Here is a 17,604-nt window from a genome sequence, read left to right as displayed (position 1 = left end):
TTACATTTTTAAGTTATGTTATTTTGTAAGTTTTATATAAATTTAATTGATTTTACCAATGCTTTACCATCATTGCAACAGTTAAGTAGCACCATTCAGATAAAAACAATATTTCCATGGTTTAATGAAGGGGTGGGCAACCTTTTTGTATCGAGGGCCGCATTAACAAAATTTTGGGAATGGGGGGCCGCATATATGTATTTATATATATATGTGTGTGTGTGTGTGTTTACTTACAACTTAGAAAAATATGCTAGTTAACTGCATAATGTCTTTTAATTAATATTTATACTGTATTATACATTCACTTTTCCTTTTTTTTCCACATTCCAAATTGAGGAATTACTAGAGTTAACAATTTCTGAAACCAATTTAACAATTTTTTTTTTAATTTGCTATTGTCTTTTCATATTACATTTCACCACAAATGTACAGTTGTACTTAATGTGAGGAATTTAACTATTTACACTCGTGCGTAATGTTCCTGAATTGTGGAACTAGCTTTCTAGTTGTTATACTTGTGACTGCTGTCAAATTATAGTCATTCACCATCGACCTGTGATTACACTTGTTTATTTTCCACAAGAAAAATACTTGTTCACATATGTATGTGTACCAAAATAATGTTAAAACTTAGCTGCAAAGTTTTTTTAAAGTGTGGAAATACAGCTTCTGGCACCCATTAAGCTACCGTGGAAGTACTGACTTGAACTTCTCTTACAGGTTATAATTTGCATGGCGTTATGTTCTCTGGAGCTGAATCAGCTTCTGCACTAAATGGTGAGCTGATGGTATTGAAAACTGGTTCTTGACGTCTTAAAATTTGCCTTCATAAATTTCATAATTAAGGAATCCAAATAAGTCTGGTAATATTTACCATTTCACTAGAAATATTTTCACCTTTCAACAAAGGAAAATGACAAAACCTATTTTCCCCTGCTGGCCTGGAGAAATTGGAAAGCCTTTTTTTAACATGCATTACATAAGCAAGCAGCCCATTGCAATAACTACCATGAAAAACATAAAATGTCTTCCACTCTTCATTAGAAATATTAGTTTCAAAGTCACAGTCAATATCCTTCTAAGAATATGGACATTTCTTCTTTGAGAATTTATATTCTTCTCATTACCTTGCCCATGCTAAGCCAGCGGATGCATCGGAATATTTAGTTTATATATCTACAAGTACTTTTCTATACTGCCTGTGGTTATGACCGTAAGTCTGATGTTGTTATTAACGTTTTTTCTTTGGCATAATATGATGAGAATTCAGGCAGCTTTGTGCAAACTTTTCTGTTTAGAGTTTATGGTTGGGATATTCTTTTAAAAAAAAGTTTTTCTCAGTCAAAGATCGAGCTCCATCAGTTGTTACACTTGCCATCTTGTTCCAATCATACCCAACACTCAACACAGTTCTTCAAAGCATTGAAGAAATACTGGTTTGAGATTGTGTCTTTGACTTTATATAATGAGAGAGTTTCGATAATTTGTAGGGAAATTTAGAATTATTTTTAATAGATTAGCATTTTTATATGTATATACTGTGGGTACACATGATTTCTGTAGGTATTCGCGGGCCGCATAAAACACTACAGCGGGCCGCATGTGGCCCGCGGGCCGTAATTTGCCCACCGCTGGTTTAAGGAATAAATGAAACAAATTTATCTTTTATTTATTTATATATATATATATTTTCCAGCTATGTACAGTTTCTTATTAAACTGTCGAGACCTGGTAACAGAAGATGTGATACGCAGAATGCTGGCACCACTTGAATGTGCTCTAGTAATGATGTCACAGTAAGTCACATAGAAGAAACCAGCTGTCCTCTTATCTCTTTCATTTAATCATTTTGAGCTCTGTACTGTTCACTAAACTCTTTTAAGATTTATATGCTATCAATCTTTTATTCCAGGCTGGCATCAGTCATAAAAATGTATGGGACCCAGCTCAAAGCCAGTGCTGCTACAATAAGATTGCGCCTTTATGATGTCCTATCACTTTTACCTCCAGAGTCCTTTGATGGTAGGTTTTTCTGATTAAGATGCTATACAATTTTTAGTACTTTACTTCAATAATGCAACAGTGTGAAATTAAACAATTTGTTTCAATTTCAATTGTAAACATTTATAGTTAAAACCACTGATGACATTTAAGTATTGAAACTTTAAGATAGCAGAAAGTTAAGGCATTCTATTAAAGAATCTTCTTAAATTGTTTTCTCAATAATTAGTTCAAGTGGAAAAAACAAAATTTCCTTTTACTTAGCTTAAGCATATTATTGTAAATACAAATCTCTCCTTTTTTTTTTTAAATCAAAACTATCCATAGGTTTGTATCCTAATCTTCTTCGTGAGCTGGTAGCGGAATTCACCCTTACTGATAACCCATCCAACACCACAACATCACAGCTGAGGTTTATGTGTCATGCCGATGACAATGTCATTTTGGGCTCTTGGTTGCAGGAAACAGACCACAAAGCTATTGAAGATCAGGTATAGAAATATTAGTTTCAGACACATCTTTCTTGTTCAACACTTTATTATAGGGCATGCAATGTCATATGTCATTGTGAAAGTCCAAGTTTGTATAATATTGTTGAGCAAGTTGTATAGTTTCTTTGCTGTCAGTCAAACAGCAGCCTGAGTCCATTGTGTAGTTTATATGCTTATTGTTTTTGAAGACTTAAATATTTGTTTCATTGTGTCTGTTATTCAATGGATACCAGCTCACATACAACTAGCAGGAAATGAGAAGGCTGACACACTCGCCAAGAGTGGGAGAACAAACTCACAAGTAAACTCTGCACTCTATCCAGAAGAAATGAAGAAATTAATTGTAGAAAAAATAAATGAGAAATGGACGAGCTCCCATCCAAATCACAAGAAAGATGATGCTTACTATAAGCTATCCCGACAAGACCAACGTCTAATCTTTCGACTCAGGACCGGACACAACAGAATGCGACAACACATGTTCCGGAAGCTCAAAATTGGAACCAGTGAAATCTGCCCATGTGGAGTATCACCAGAAAATGCCGACCACATCCTCCAAAACTGCTCTCTCTACCAAGAGGCCCGTATAAGACATTGGCCCCAAATCACCCCAATAGAAAGAAAACTATATGGAGAGCTCCCTGATTTGGAAACCACTGCGCAGTTCATCTCATGTATTGGTCTAGTCATATGAACACTCCAACATAACAATGAGAACGATGAAGAAGAAGAATTGTGTCTGTCAATTTTAAATTATGTTTTTAAAAAAAATACATTATTTAGTATTAATTAAAAATTTTTTTTTTTACTTTTTTTTACAAGTTTTTATGGAGCAGAGTCAAATTAAAATCATGGGGATGGAAAAAAAAATAGAAAAGAAAACAATAATATGGCTGTGGAATATGTTTTTAAATCTATATGTACATCCTGATCAAACAGAAATGATGCATGTCAACTTTGCTGGTTGGCATTGTGCTGAATGAAATACATAATATTTTGTTTAAATCAGTGAACTCTTGCACACAAGTTTTATAAATCCTTCATTTTAACTAATATTTAACAAGTTTTTCTTTGGCATTGTCTCATTTCCATGGAAACAAATGTAACAAAAGAAAAATATACCTGTATGTCTTACAAAAAGAAAAAAACAAAACTTGTCTAATGTTTTGTTTGTTTGTTTTGATCATTTAACTGTACACCCCAACAAATGACAAGATGCTCTATTCTTGTGTACCAACATATTTTAGATGGAGCCCAATCGTAAGGTGGATAAGGACATTGTAAGTACAACTAACTTAATACATTGCCTGCAAACCTTACAGCATCAGTATGAACCTGCCTCTCATGCACATGTCCCTCATGATGATTTCGCTACCTCTCCTCCCTCCAAATTGTGGCCACCTTACAGTGTTTGAACTCACCGCCAATTTGAGCCCAACTTTTCTAACTAATTCTTTAACTTTTCAGTGTCAACACTAAGAAATGATGTGTTTATTATTTGTTGTTGTTGTTTGTATCTTGTAACCTGTACAAAATGATGAGTCTACTGGTGAAAGTTTTTTTTTTTTTTTTTTTTTTTTTTTTTTTTTTAACTATTTTTTTTAAGTAGAAAAAATAGAAGTTGGGAGGAGAAATGAGATAACAGATTTGTAAAATTGTATCAATATCTCAGCTTATTTTGACTGTTAGCATCTCCTGTTTATGTCTGCAACAGTGTGCATGTTTTTCTTCCAGCTTTGAATTTGAATGTTCATTACTAAAAATATCTAAAAAATAACAAAAAATGTATTCAGATTTAAAAGAATTCTATATCATTTTTTTAAAATCATTTAAAAGCAGCAAAACCATGTTAAGAGAACGTACTCATATTATTTTAGTTTTGAAAGTAAAGTTATGATTATGGGAAAAGAAAAGGAAGGGTTTATACACATTTTTGGTAAATCAGCAGCTAATAAACTAAAATATTTCAAGCATTTGATTAGACCAATGCAAAAAATATTTTAAAAATACTAAAGTTAATTTTGTGAATACATGCCTTGAGAGGTTGCTTAACAGTGTACATTTGATCAGTTTCTATGCTGCATTAGTGCTTAGCTAATTCAATTCATTATGTTCACAGTTATTTTAACCAAATATTTATTTCAATGTTTTTCATTTGGCTTTAATATGTAAAATAAAGATAGACATGGAAATGAGACTAGCAACTGGTTCTGGATTTCAATGTGGCTGTTGTGAATGCATTGCTTGTAAATGTTATCTATTTTTTTTTTTCCTTGTGTGTTAAAAATTGACAATTAAATTTTTTTAAAAATAATTTTCAAAAGATAGTGTTTTCTAGTTACTTTATTGGTTATAAGTATTACTCTGTGCCGTAGATATTCTAAAGAAAAAAGATTTTTATCATTTCAACTTTTTCTTCTCGTCTAATAGCTACAACCCAACAGTGCATCAGGCTCTGGAACTCTGGAACATGATAGTCAATCCTTATATATCAGATGTCCACCAGTAAGTTAAAAGCATTATAGAAAATCATATACCAACTAAATATACATCAAACAAAATAAATAAATGCTGGTTTAATAATAGACTAAAGAAGCTTTGTAAACAGAAGGAAAACCTATATAGAAAATTTAAAGAAACTAATGCAGAAAGAGTTTACAAAAAGTATATAAAAATTAAACACTTAACCCAAAAAGTAAGCAGACAGCTGCAGAGTGAATATATAAACAATGTAATATCTAAAGATAACAACAAAAACCTATGGTCATACATTAAGTCTAAGAAAATGGAAACAACAGGCGTAGCGCCATTAAAAGATGAACATAACATAATACATAATGATAATGAAACTAAAGCAAACATTCTAAACAAATACTTTGCATCAGCATTCTCAGCCCCAGGAGACAAAGACATATTACTGAATTTGAACCAAGTAGACAACATAGAAGATATAGTAGTACAAGAAAATGGAATTCAAAAACTATTAGCCAACACCAAACCAAATAAAGCTTCTGGACCTGATGGTATTCCAGCTAGATTACTCAAAGAACTAAGTAATGAGCTAGCCCCAGTGTTCAAAATACTCTTTCAGGCTTCACTTAACCAGGGCAGAGTACCAAAGGACTGGAAAGAAGCTAATGTCACCCCCCTATTTAAAAAAGGAGAAAAATCTGACCCAGGAAACTACAGACCAGTATCACTTCCAGCATCACATGTAAAATCCTAGAACACATAATATGTAGCAACATCATAAACCACTTAGACAAACATAATGTCCTCACACCATACCAACATGGCTTTAGGAAATATAGATCATGTGAAACACAACTAATAGGACTAATTGATGATTTTTCAAAAGGTTTAGATAATAGTGAACAAATAGATGCTATCTTACTAGATTTTCCTAAGGCTTTTGACAAAGTTCACCACCATAGTTTGCTTAAAAAATTAAAATATTTCGGCATTAATGGTCCACTGCATCAGTGGATTAAAGACTTTCTGATAGGGAGAGAACAAACTGTAATAATAAATGGCTCTAAATCAAAACCGATAACAGTAAACTCAGGTGTACCTCAAGGAACAGTCTTGGGCCCACTACTATTTTTAATTTACATAAATGATTTACCAAACTGCATTACTTCAGGAACAAAAGTCAGATTATTTGCAGACGATTGCATAATATATAGAACAATAAAAACAACACAAGACACAGATATTTTACAAAGAGAATTAGATGAATTACAGAAATGGGAATCAAATTGGAGCATGTCTTTCCACCCAGAAAAATGTCAGTTGTTAAGAGTAACAAAAAAACTAAAACAAATTAATTCCACTTATCTTATTCATGGCAAACCAGTAACACAGACTAAAAACGCAAAATACCTAGGTGTTATAATAAATGAAAAACTGTCATGGAATCCACATATTGATGAAACTACAAAAAAATCAAACAAAGCATTAGGATTTATTAAAAGAAATTTCTATAAATCAAATAAGAACATAAAACTAAAATGTTATTTAACCTTGGTTACTCAAGAAAACATTAAGAAACTGGAACAGACACAAAATAGAGCAGTGAGATTCATAACAAACGAATATTCACACTTAACCAGAGTAACACCTTTAGTAAAATCACTAAATTTAGAAAGCCTTCAAGACAGAAGGCTCAAAAGTAAAGTAGCAATAATACATAAAACACTGAACCATAATCTTCAAATACAAAAACAAAATTTAATAAAATACTCTGAAAGACACAAAGATAAAGGCACATTCCTCGTCCCATATGCTAGGACAAATTTGTACAAATACTCCTTCTTCCCTAGTGCTATTAGAGCATGGAATGGGTTGCCTGAGCTAGCCAGGAAAACCAGTGACTTTGCAGAATTTAAGTCATTGGTTAATATGCATGACTAAATGCATGACGCGTAGGACGTAATCATCTTCTTTTTTTGAAGTAACGTCTGTATTATATAAGATAAGATAAGTTATATATTTTTATATATATATGTCCTCCTTCAGTTGCAAAGAGACTAAGATCACCTCATAGAAATGAGATGAACGCTGGGCATTAGCTAAGGTTGGAACGATGTTGCCCACTCAGTAGTTTCCCTCTCTGCACGCAGCTGATGTGTCCAAAGGAATGGAAAGTGCCAATATTATAGTTTGGGACCAGCTGCGTTGCAGGCTCTGCTCTTCCTCAGGGTTGACTTCCAAAGCCTTTTCTCCATTTTCGGATATAGCTAGACAGCAAAGGTTAAAATTCATTTACTTCTCCTAGGTGAGTAGCCAGCCAAGGCTAATGAGACCCTCCTGCCTAATATATATGGTACTCAATCGTCAAATCTTGTATACATTTTCTTTACTTTATTTGCAATTTAAGAAATAATAGTCATTTTACAGATTTAGGTAATACTAGTATAAGTCTTACATGTATGTATATATTTGCCCCTGCATACAGTTTCTGACAATTCTTCTGTCCCTCATTTCTTGATGTAGATCAGATCTAAGCCTTAAAAAATACACCTGCATGCAATAGTTTTTAATCAAGTATCTACAATCACGTTTACATGAAGTACTATTCAGGGTTTTTGAAAAAAAAAAATTTTCATGATTAAACACTAGAATTTAGCTATTAAATTTTGAAATAAGCACAAAAAATAAAGTGTTATGGTTTATTTGGTTGTTGCTTAAAAAAAGGATGAATTTGCTTTTTTAATTTTCATTATTTTGTACACATTTTTTCATACATTTACAATCGTATGCTTACACACCTAAGGGTGCTATTTAGTTTATTCTTAAAAAAATATAAGAAAATGATGTATCATTATAAATTACTTATTTCAGAATGAACCTGTCCCAGGACCTCTGCCATTAGGGGTCACTGTTATAGACAGCTCTGTCAAACTGTATGGAGTCATCTTCCCACATGTGGCTCACAAACATCGCTACCAAATGCTGCAGCACTTCAATGAGTGCATACGTCAAGCTAAAGGCCCCCGCCAGCAAGCTGTACAAATGAATGTTTTTACTGCAGTCCTGTGTGCACTTAAAGTAATAAATCTTCCTGAGATTTTTTAAAAATTTTACTATGTAATAGCTCATATTTATTTTTCTTGTTATGTTGTAACATATTTCCAAAGAAATAACAAATTCTAACATAATACCATTTTTAAGTAATGAATTGAACACTTACAAAAGATTGTAAAAAAGTCATGCTAAATATTTTAAATGTCTTAATAATTTTAGCTTCAAGTTTACTTTGTAAAAAAATTACAATTAATCTAATTTTTGGTTTGTTTCTGTTATCAGAGTTTGGCAGAATTAAAAGCTAGCTTGGGTCCGGATGATGTGAAGAAAGCTGCGTTTTCTTTAATAATGGTAATATAATTTTTCCAAGCTCAAATATTTTAGTCCTTATTTACAAAGTCATAGATTCTTGTTCCAGGACATACATTAATAGAAATCTTGATCCTATAGGATGCCATGAGCAGCAGTAATCCTATACTAAGGTGTGCAGCTGGGGAGGCCCTGGGTCGTATGGCTCAGGTAGTAGGGGACACCAAGTTTATTGCAGAGATGGCTCAACACAGCTTTGACAAGTAAATCTTTTTTTTTCCTTTGTAATTTTTTAAAACATTCAATAACTGTTTTAAATCTTAATTTTTAAATTGCAATGATTGTCTTGCAGGTTGAAATCTGCACGTGATGTGGTCAGTAGAACTGGACATTCTTTAGCTCTTGGATGTCTTCACAGATATGTGGGTGGTATGGGTTCTAATCAGCATTTAAATACTTCTGTCAGCATATTGTTGGCTTTAGCACAAGATTTCAATTCTCCTGTTGTACAAGTGAGTTAAAATACTTCTCATGAAATATTGTTAGTTGTAATAAATATTAATTTTCATGTTTCATTTTAATTATTTTTTTGGCTGTCATATATAATCCTTTATGTTTAACAATTGTAAAAACTCTCAATGTTTTGTTGTTGTTTTTTTGTCAAGAAATCCTCTCATAAAAATGCTAATAAAGCTGTGTTGTTTACATTTGATCTTAATTCTGAAAATTAGCACGATTTTAGTTGAAAAATCTATATATGTACTACGACAGGCATGATTGTAAGCACTCTCTCTCAAGAATAGCCTGACATTTGGTGTATGTACTTTCATCAAAGTTAATTTTTTTCTTGACTTGGGTTGGTATTCTCTCGTGAACATCCTTTCTTTGTTCCATTGTTATCTGAGTGAACTATAATCACTTTTATTCAAACAGCAGTAGTATAAACATTATTTAAAAAATGGGTCCTGAAAGTTTTTTTATTTGACAAACCTGATTTATTTCTACTTTTACCAGGTGTGGGCTCTCCATGCTTTGGCACTGATAGCTGACTCTGGTGGTCCTATGTACAGGAGTTATGTTGAGCCAACACTGTCTCTAGTTCTACAGCTTCTGCTGTCTGTACCACCAGCTATCATTGATGTTCACCAGTGTCTTGGGAAATGTTTGTCTGCTCTCATTACATCTATAGGACCAGAACTGTCAGGTACCACAAACACATACCGGGTTTAGCAGTATATATTAAATTACTTTTAATCTTGTTAAATAAATCTTGCTTGTAACTAAGATCTGGTTTTTGAAAGAACTTTTTTAGCCCTGATTTACCACTAGAAGCTCAGCTACACAGAATTTTTCTAACTGTATTTGTCATTATAGCTGTGCATACTGAGGATTGTTTATTCTAAACAAAGAGACTTAGCGTAGAAAAATACAGTTGCTTTTCTTTCTTTTCTTTTCATCAATTTATTTGATTGTATTTTTCTAGGAAATTCTAGTGCTATTGGCACAGCTCGACTCTACTGCCAGGTTTGTTGTGCAGTGATGCAAGCACACCCTGACTCACTTGTACAAGCTGAGGCCATAGCTTGTCTTCAGCAACTTCACATGTTTGCACCAAGGCACCTGAACTTAAGTAGTCTTGTACCCCATCTTTGTGTAAGTTGAACTAGCTGACCAAGTCACCTGAACTTAAGTAGTCTTGTACCCCATCTTTGTGTAAGTTGAACTAGCTGACCAAGGCACCTGAACTTAAGTAGTCTTGTACCCCATCTTTGTGTAAGTTGAACTAGCTGACCAAGTCACCTGAACTTAAGTAGTCTAGTACCCCATCTTTGTGTAAGTTGGACTAGCTGACCAAGTCAACTTAACTTAAGAGGTGTACCAACTTAATGTTATAATTAGTTATTAATGTTATAAAGACCCAAATGCTGTCTGTTAATTGTCTCTTTTTAAAATAATCCTCTTAATTTTTCTATTGCAAATTAAACTTTTAAAAAGTTTTAGCATGTTCATCATATTGTAAAGTTTTTACATCTTTTATCTCATGTTATCATTTTTACTACCCATATTTTAAAATGGAAAGCACTCAACATGTATTTCTTTGTTGCTGCAGGAAAATTTATCTAGCTCTCATCTCTTGCTGCGAAGGGCAGCAGTGTCCTGCTTACGTCAGTTGGCTAATAGGGAAGCTTGTGATGTTAGTTCTTTAGCTTTGTCTTTTGTGGGATCCGAGAAAGATGCTAAAAACAGTTCCAATATTGCTGAAACTGGTATGACTCTAGTTTTACCACATCATTAGTGAATATTAAAGTGATATATGAGTGATATGTAATTAATTAAGCTTATGAAAAAAAAACTCTAATTTCTTTATAGGTCTAGAAGGTGTTTTGTTTGGTATGCTAGACACAGAAACAGACACACAACTCTTGTCAGATTTAAGGGACACAATAGACTCACTGCTTCAGTCTTTAGCTATTGCTAATCTGGCAAGATGGCTGGCTTTACTAAAAGATGTATTGTCTGCCTCATCTGGTAAGAATTTTCAATTTTTTTAGATGAGTTTTTATAAACATTATACATTTCAGTACTGTTCTGTCATTGTAAGATAATTAATTACACGAGCATGTATTATGATCTAATTAACTTAACATTGTTTACAATGCTAGGGAATTTATGTTAGTTCTGGTGACAGTTGTTTTTAATCATAATATAAATATTTCAAGATGCTTTTCTTGTATATGTAAATAATAAATAAATTTAAAAATCATGTCACAGGTTTAAACAGTATTACATAAAAAAATGTATATAAGCATATGCATTTCACAAAATGTATAACCTAACCAAATTACTTAGATAATTAATGTAAAAATATTCCAATCACATCTACAATAATTGACTTATAAGATAATATTTGTTTTTGATTCACTATTTAGATGCAGCCAATACTGAAAGTGAAATAGAAGACTTGGGGGATAATGATGATGAGGAAGAGGGAGATGATATTGGTGTGACATTCAAGGCTGCTGATCCTGATGTTACACATCCATCTGTGGCGCCAAGGTAAACAATTTTATTATGAGCTCAATCACTCTATCAACTTAGTTTGAAGCTTTCCTCTCCTTAGTTTTTTAATAGTTCATATTAGTTATTTTTTCTGATAGTCTAAAATGTCTTAATTATTGATTTTTAGAAGCTGTATTATTAATGTGTTTGTCATACAAATGTAAATTTGGTTAACTTTCTCTTAGACTGAAGTAAATTGTGTTTCACACAGGTGGCCTACAAGAGTGTTTGCTGTTGAATGTTTGATGAAAATAATCTCATCATGCGAAGGTGGTGAAGGCCAGTTTGATCTACAGCTTGCTAAAGAACTCAAGGAGAAGACAGGAAAGAGTCAGTGTTTTTTGTTTGTTTTTTTTTTCATTTTTAATTGTATTACTTGATACACAATACACAATGTGGATGTAGTGCAATTGAGCTGTTTATTTGATGTGTGCATCCAGCGTGTTGGAAGGTCATGTCCAGTGTGTGTCAATTGTACTTGAGCAAAAAGTAATGTGGAATGTGTGTGTGTATTTTTTTTTACTTTGGAGATGAATCTTGTTGAATAAAGCCAAGAAATAGGTAGTTCTATTTGGTATTATTTTATTACAGTGGAGTTATTTTTAAGATTATTACATTGTATCTTGTTTTGGTTTTCAGACAATTTCTTAGTGCTACACCTTACAGACCTTATAAGAATGTCCTTCATTGCTGCCACATCAGATAGCAATCAGCTCCGGTTGGTTGGGCTTGCTGCTTTAGAGGTAAGATGTGAACATATTTATTGTGCAGGTACATCATACAGTCTTTAATTAGGATTTTACTTTGCAGCATAGTTTTAATTCTTATTATATATTTGCTTTTTTAATCTTAAAAAAAATATTTACACACACAAAAGGTGAATTTTTTTTTCTCTATACTTATTTTGCTCCTTTGTACTATTCTCATAGTAAACAAATTAGCGACCCTTGCCTTCTCTGTTTGGACTTCTATATACATTAAAGAAACTAAATAGGATACTGTGAATATCAAAATTTATCTTTAACAGACCCTGATTCTGTTTTAACATTTTTGTTACTACAGGAAGTCATCATGCGTTTTGCATCAGTCCCTGAACCTGAGTTTCCTGGTCATGTTATCTTAGAGCAATATCAGGCACAGGTAAGAGGAAAACTTTAAAAAACTTTATTATGTATTACCTAATGCTTTAAATGGATCAATTGACTGCATCTGATTATATTTGTGAAAGGTCGGTGCTGCCCTGAGACCTGCTTTCTCACCTGATACACCCTCTGATGTCACAGCTGCAGCTTGTGAGGTTAGCAATAACACTTAAATTCAATTAAGTCTTAATGTCCTTTGTCTTTGAGTTTTTATGATGAACCTTTCTTTGTAAGCTTAATTAATTTGTAACTCTGCACCCTGGATGACGGAAGACATAAAGAATGCCAAACTTATTCGCGACGTGCCGAACGTACATTCCAAAAGACAGGTCTGACGATACATCGACAAATATATATCCTAGAAAAAAACAAGGTTAACCGTATGATAAGAGACGCAAAAGCTAGTCATATTCGACAAAAAATCGAAACTTCTAATTCTTCAAAGGAGCTATTTAGGATCATCGCTGAGATGTTAGGGGGAGCAAATAACGAACGTTTGCCGTCATCTATCCCATTATCTGAACTTCCTGATTCCTTCAATAGATTCTTCATTGGGAAGATTGAGCAGATTAGAAATGACATGCCATCCCTCTCATCACAGCTTGACCACTCTCCAATCTTTCAAAATTCTCCTTCTTGCAAGTTTCAGCTTGTATCTGAAGGTTATGTCAAAAGTACTATTTTAAAGATGCCAAATAAGTCATGTGACCTTGATCCCATTCCAACCTCCTTGCTCCTTGAATGTTTAGATGAGCTTGTACCCACAATTACTAACATTGTGAACTCTTCACTGACTTCAGGCATTGTACCACAGCAATATAAGCATGCACTTGTCAGGCCCTTATTAAAAAAATCCAGCCTTGACCCCGAATGTCTAAAAGTATCAAATCTTCCCTTCCTGTCAAAGCTTCTTGAGCGCATCGTGTTAGCGCAAATTCTTTCTTATCTTGAACAGTACTGTCTCTTGGAAGAATTTCAATCTGCATATAGGAAGTGCCGAAGCACAGAGACAGCAGTGGTCAGAGTACTAAACGACTTACTTCACAATTCCGACATAGGCCACATCTCAATTCTTTCAATGCTGGACTTGTCCGCAGCCTTTGATATGCTAGACTACGAAATTATGATGGCCAGGTTCTCTGCCACTTTTGGTTTAACAGGAATCGTCCTAATATGGCTTGGATCCTACCTGACTGAATGCACCCAAAGTGTCGTTGTTAAGGAAACTGATTCAACAAGCTTACTATTGAAGTAAGGAGTACCCCAGGGATCAGTTCTAGGCCCAGTACTGTTCACTATGTATACATATCCACTCAGCGGTGTCATACGGCCGTCATCCTATACCATTTCTTTGCCGATGACTCACAGTTATACGATTTCTCAGTACCATCAGAGGTGTCGCATCTGGCAGAGAAAATCAGTAGTACTGTTGCAAGGGTGAGCAATTGGATGGTTGAAAATAAGCTCAAGATTAACGAAGATAAGACAGAAATAATTAAGATTGGCACTCGGAACAACGCTCGAAAGTTGAAAGCACAGATTCTCTTTTTATTACGAACTGCCAGCTTCCTTATGTCCATGTAGTGCGGAATCTTGGAGTTTTCTTCGACTCAACACTATCTTTTGACCCACACATAAGTCAGCTCTGCAAGGGTCTTTATCTGCAGCTGCGTAGATTAGGCCAGATTCGACCATATTTAACAACGGAGTCAACAAAAACGCTAGCTGTGGCATTCATACTCTCCCGCCTTGACTACTGTAACGCCGTTCTAGCAGGTATACCTGATGACAAAATAGCCAAACTGCAACCTATACAGAACAACGCCGCACGAATAATACTTAGAAAAACAAGACAAGATTCTGCTACTACGCTCTTGGGCATGCTCCATTAGCTTCCCATGAAAGCGAGAATCGATTAAAAGGTCGCCACACTTTGTCATCAGTGTATATATAACAATGAGATTCCCCCTGTACCTTAGAGAACTGATTACTCCATATGTCCCCAAGAGAGCCCTGCGCTCAATGGACTCAACGCTTTTAGTGGTGCCACGTTTCTCCCTCAAAAGCTCTAGTCTGCGTGCTTTTTCAGTGCACGGACCAAAGGTTTGGAACTCACTCCCCATTGATCTCAGACAGACAACATGCTATACCACTTTTAAGAAGAACATTAAGACCTACTTGTTCAAAAATTTTTTAGATTAGTTTTTGATTTGTGTTGTCGTGTTTGTGTTTGTAATGTTATTACAGCGCCTCGAGCCTACATTTTGTTTGTTAACAGCGCTTTATAAATAAAGTTATTATTATTATTATTATTAACTCAGTTGTCAAATTTCATGCTAAGTTAAATAATTGGACAGATGATTTTTTTATTTAAAAAAAAATGGAAGAAATAAAATACTTAATTAGTTTTGTAAAATGTTTTGTAAAATGTTTTACATGTTTCGGATGTTCCTTCAAAGTTGAAGATAGTTTACTTCCTAGTCCAAACCTCCAGCAGGACGACGGGGGATGGGAGCGGGCAGGGTTTGAACCCTCGACAGTCGATAAATCCGAACGACAGTCCAGCGCGCAAACTGCACGACCAGGCAGCCATCCTTTTACACACAAGTACTTTGGATTATACCAATGTCATTTAAATTGGATGTACAGTTAAATTCATTTCTAGTTACAATATGTTGATTAGACATAGATAAGGTCTAGACATAATTATAATTATTTGAAAAGTGAAAAATAAGTTTCTCTGCATACAAGTACCATTCAAATGATTTTTTAAAATTTATTATTAACACATTCATGATTAAACAACCTTTTTTTTTTAAGTTATTGATATTCACAATCCAGTAGAGTTGTTTTGTTTGTTTCTGGTGTTAGGTCTGTAGTAAATGGATAGGCAGTGGTGTGGCAAGAGACCTGAATGACTTGCGGCGAGTACATCAGCTACTAGTTTCCTCCCTGGCTAAACTTGGCTCTGTCAGTGGTCGCCCCAAAGCCCCATTATACAACGAAAGTGCTTCAACTATGGAAAAGTTGGCAGTCATTAGAGCCTGGGCTGAGGTAATTAGAATGACTGTATTTACTTATCATGTCTGCTTGTTAAATTATACATATTTATGAATATAGTGACTTAATGTTCCTTTAATTGTAAAAATATTTTTTTGGTACTTTTAAGGTTTACATTGTGGCTGTAGATAGAGAAATTGAGTCACAACAAAAGAAAGACAATGAAGACAGAGGTGATGTAGATGAAGATGCTGAAGTTTATGAACACAGCGGTGAAAGTTTGTTGAGCCTTGTCCAGCCAGAATTAGAGAATTTGAGCCGACATTGGTTCAATGCACTCAAAGATCATGCATTACTCTCTTTACCTGCAGGTAAAGAGACATGTTTAGAATTGTTTTTATGCTTATTTATGTTTCAAGTTACTTATCACATAAAAAAATATTATTTAAAACAATTTATACATTAATATTAACATATTACAGCCTCATTTACAGTCAATTTTCCTGTCCAGCTTATAAAATAAGATACAGTTTATTTAAGTTTGAAGACATTTTGAAAGTTGCTGTAAAAATCCAGTTTAAGTCTATTGTGTATATAACACTATTGAACTCTAGCACAAATTTTCTTTCATCCCTTTAAGAATACTCCAGTCAGCTACCTTCTGAAGGTGGTGCATTTTATCATCCTGACACAGTGGAAACAGCTATTCACCATTACAAAAAGTCCTGGCCTTCCATTCTCCATGGTCTCTCACTGTGGCTGGACTCAGCTGGGTTTGAACAAGCCTCCAGGGAGTCGGCAGATGATAAACACACACTTTTGGCCACTCCAGCCCAACTGGCTAATGTGCCAGCCAACATGAGAGCCAGGACAATGAATCAGGATAGATTTTTTCTTATATTAGGTAATACTCCTATTAATGTTTTAATGCTACTTTCTATCTTAATTATCTATAACACTCACTCATTTATTATTTTGGTTAAAACAAAAAGTTAACTAATAGATTATAAAGATTCATGAGATCCAAACAAGTATATAGCATAAATTGAGACAAAAATGAAAACATTTGGTTAGTGTGATAGCTACTTAATATGTTCTTAAAATTAGATAATCCTATTAAAAACGTTTAACCAAACTGTCTTTAAGATTTTGAAGGGAAAATTTAATTTACTTTTACTGTATTCAAATGTTTGTCAATTTACTTTTACTGTATTGCTAAGATTCAATAAATTTAATTTAGTGTATTACTATGATTCAGTCAATTTACTTTAACTGTACTGCCATGATTCATTCATACATACATATTCCTGTAACTTTAGGTATCAGTATGGAAGCTTTGTGTAACTCAGCATCCAGACTGGAAGATGTCACAGTTCGACATTGTTTGAGGGGATTGAAAGCATTATTGAGCTCTGTTTGGCCACGTTCCCAACTAGGGAAAGATGCTACTCTTTGCAGAGAATTACTTAATGTTATGCACAGGTAGTGATTAAACTTAGGATTTTATTTTGTGTTATTCCATTAATTCATTAGCAAGTAACCTATTTTTTTTTATAGTTGATTCTTCATGTGTCCTACTTCTAATATTTTCTAGGGTAACTCTAACAAGAGAGGGGTTAGATATTCATGGATTTGCATTAGATGTTGTATATTTAGTTGTTACTGCTTCCAAAGAATTCCTTGAGACCAATAGAACCAAACTTAAAGGTAAGTTGTATTTAACATTAATAATAAGGTTTTTAACAGACATTCTTTTTTTTTCTTTTTTTTTATTAGAAGAATAACAACAAAAATAGCTCTTTCTTTCTGTATATTTTAATGTTCAATGATACACATTTAAGTTCAGGATAGTTTAATCATGAAAATCTCATACTTCCTATATTTGTTTGTATCTTGACAACAATATTGCACTAATTTATATATTTTATTGTTTACATTTCTAGCTTTTATATGCATATTTTATTGATAAACATTTCATAATATCCAAAATAATGTTCTGTGACTAATAATTACAAGCTGTTTTTGCATAACAATAATATTAAAGCTTATACTTTGACACATTGTTTCCTCCC

The 17,604-nt window shown here is 33.6% G+C and overlaps 1 protein-coding gene across 7 annotated transcripts in view; it reads left to right on the top strand.

Annotated features, from left to right (window-relative positions):
* Positions 1–17,604, top strand: part of LOC106056938 (HEAT repeat-containing protein 5B-like) — a 48,482-nt gene that overhangs the window by 24,850 nt on the left and 6,028 nt on the right. For 6 of the 7 annotated variants that reach the window (XM_056023756.1, XM_013213878.2, XM_056023755.1 and 3 more), the window contains exons 13-35: positions 1,700–1,799; positions 1,916–2,025; positions 2,332–2,495; positions 3,743–3,775; positions 4,926–5,000; positions 7,839–8,045; positions 8,304–8,372; positions 8,472–8,593; positions 8,683–8,842; positions 9,345–9,534; positions 9,814–9,983; positions 10,441–10,597; positions 10,701–10,859; positions 11,261–11,387; positions 11,602–11,720; positions 12,030–12,133; positions 12,453–12,530; positions 12,619–12,687; positions 15,404–15,586; positions 15,702–15,903; positions 16,173–16,436; positions 16,852–17,014; positions 17,127–17,239. In XM_056023756.1, the coding sequence (XP_055879731.1) occupies positions 1,700–1,799; positions 1,916–2,025; positions 2,332–2,495; positions 3,743–3,775; positions 4,926–5,000; positions 7,839–8,045; positions 8,304–8,372; positions 8,472–8,593; positions 8,683–8,842; positions 9,345–9,534; positions 9,814–9,983; positions 10,441–10,597; positions 10,701–10,859; positions 11,261–11,387; positions 11,602–11,720; positions 12,030–12,133; positions 12,453–12,530; positions 12,619–12,687; positions 15,404–15,586; positions 15,702–15,903; positions 16,173–16,436; positions 16,852–17,014; positions 17,127–17,239 (3,138 nt within the window). The remainder of the gene's footprint in view (positions 1–1,699; positions 1,800–1,915; positions 2,026–2,331; positions 2,496–3,742; positions 3,776–4,925; positions 5,001–7,838; positions 8,046–8,303; positions 8,373–8,471; positions 8,594–8,682; positions 8,843–9,344; positions 9,535–9,813; positions 9,984–10,440; positions 10,598–10,700; positions 10,860–11,260; positions 11,388–11,601; positions 11,721–12,029; positions 12,134–12,452; positions 12,531–12,618; positions 12,688–15,403; positions 15,587–15,701; positions 15,904–16,172; positions 16,437–16,851; positions 17,015–17,126; positions 17,240–17,604) is intronic. The other variant, XM_056023757.1, reaches the window with a different exon arrangement.

The sequence above is a fragment of the Biomphalaria glabrata genome, chromosome 3 (genome assembly GCF_947242115.1).
Source record: "Biomphalaria glabrata chromosome 3, xgBioGlab47.1, whole genome shotgun sequence".
NCBI classification, from domain to species: Eukaryota; Metazoa; Mollusca; class Gastropoda; family Planorbidae; genus Biomphalaria; species Biomphalaria glabrata.
Note: the sequence above shows the minus strand (reverse complement) of the source record. Positions and strands in the feature narration are given on the sequence as shown.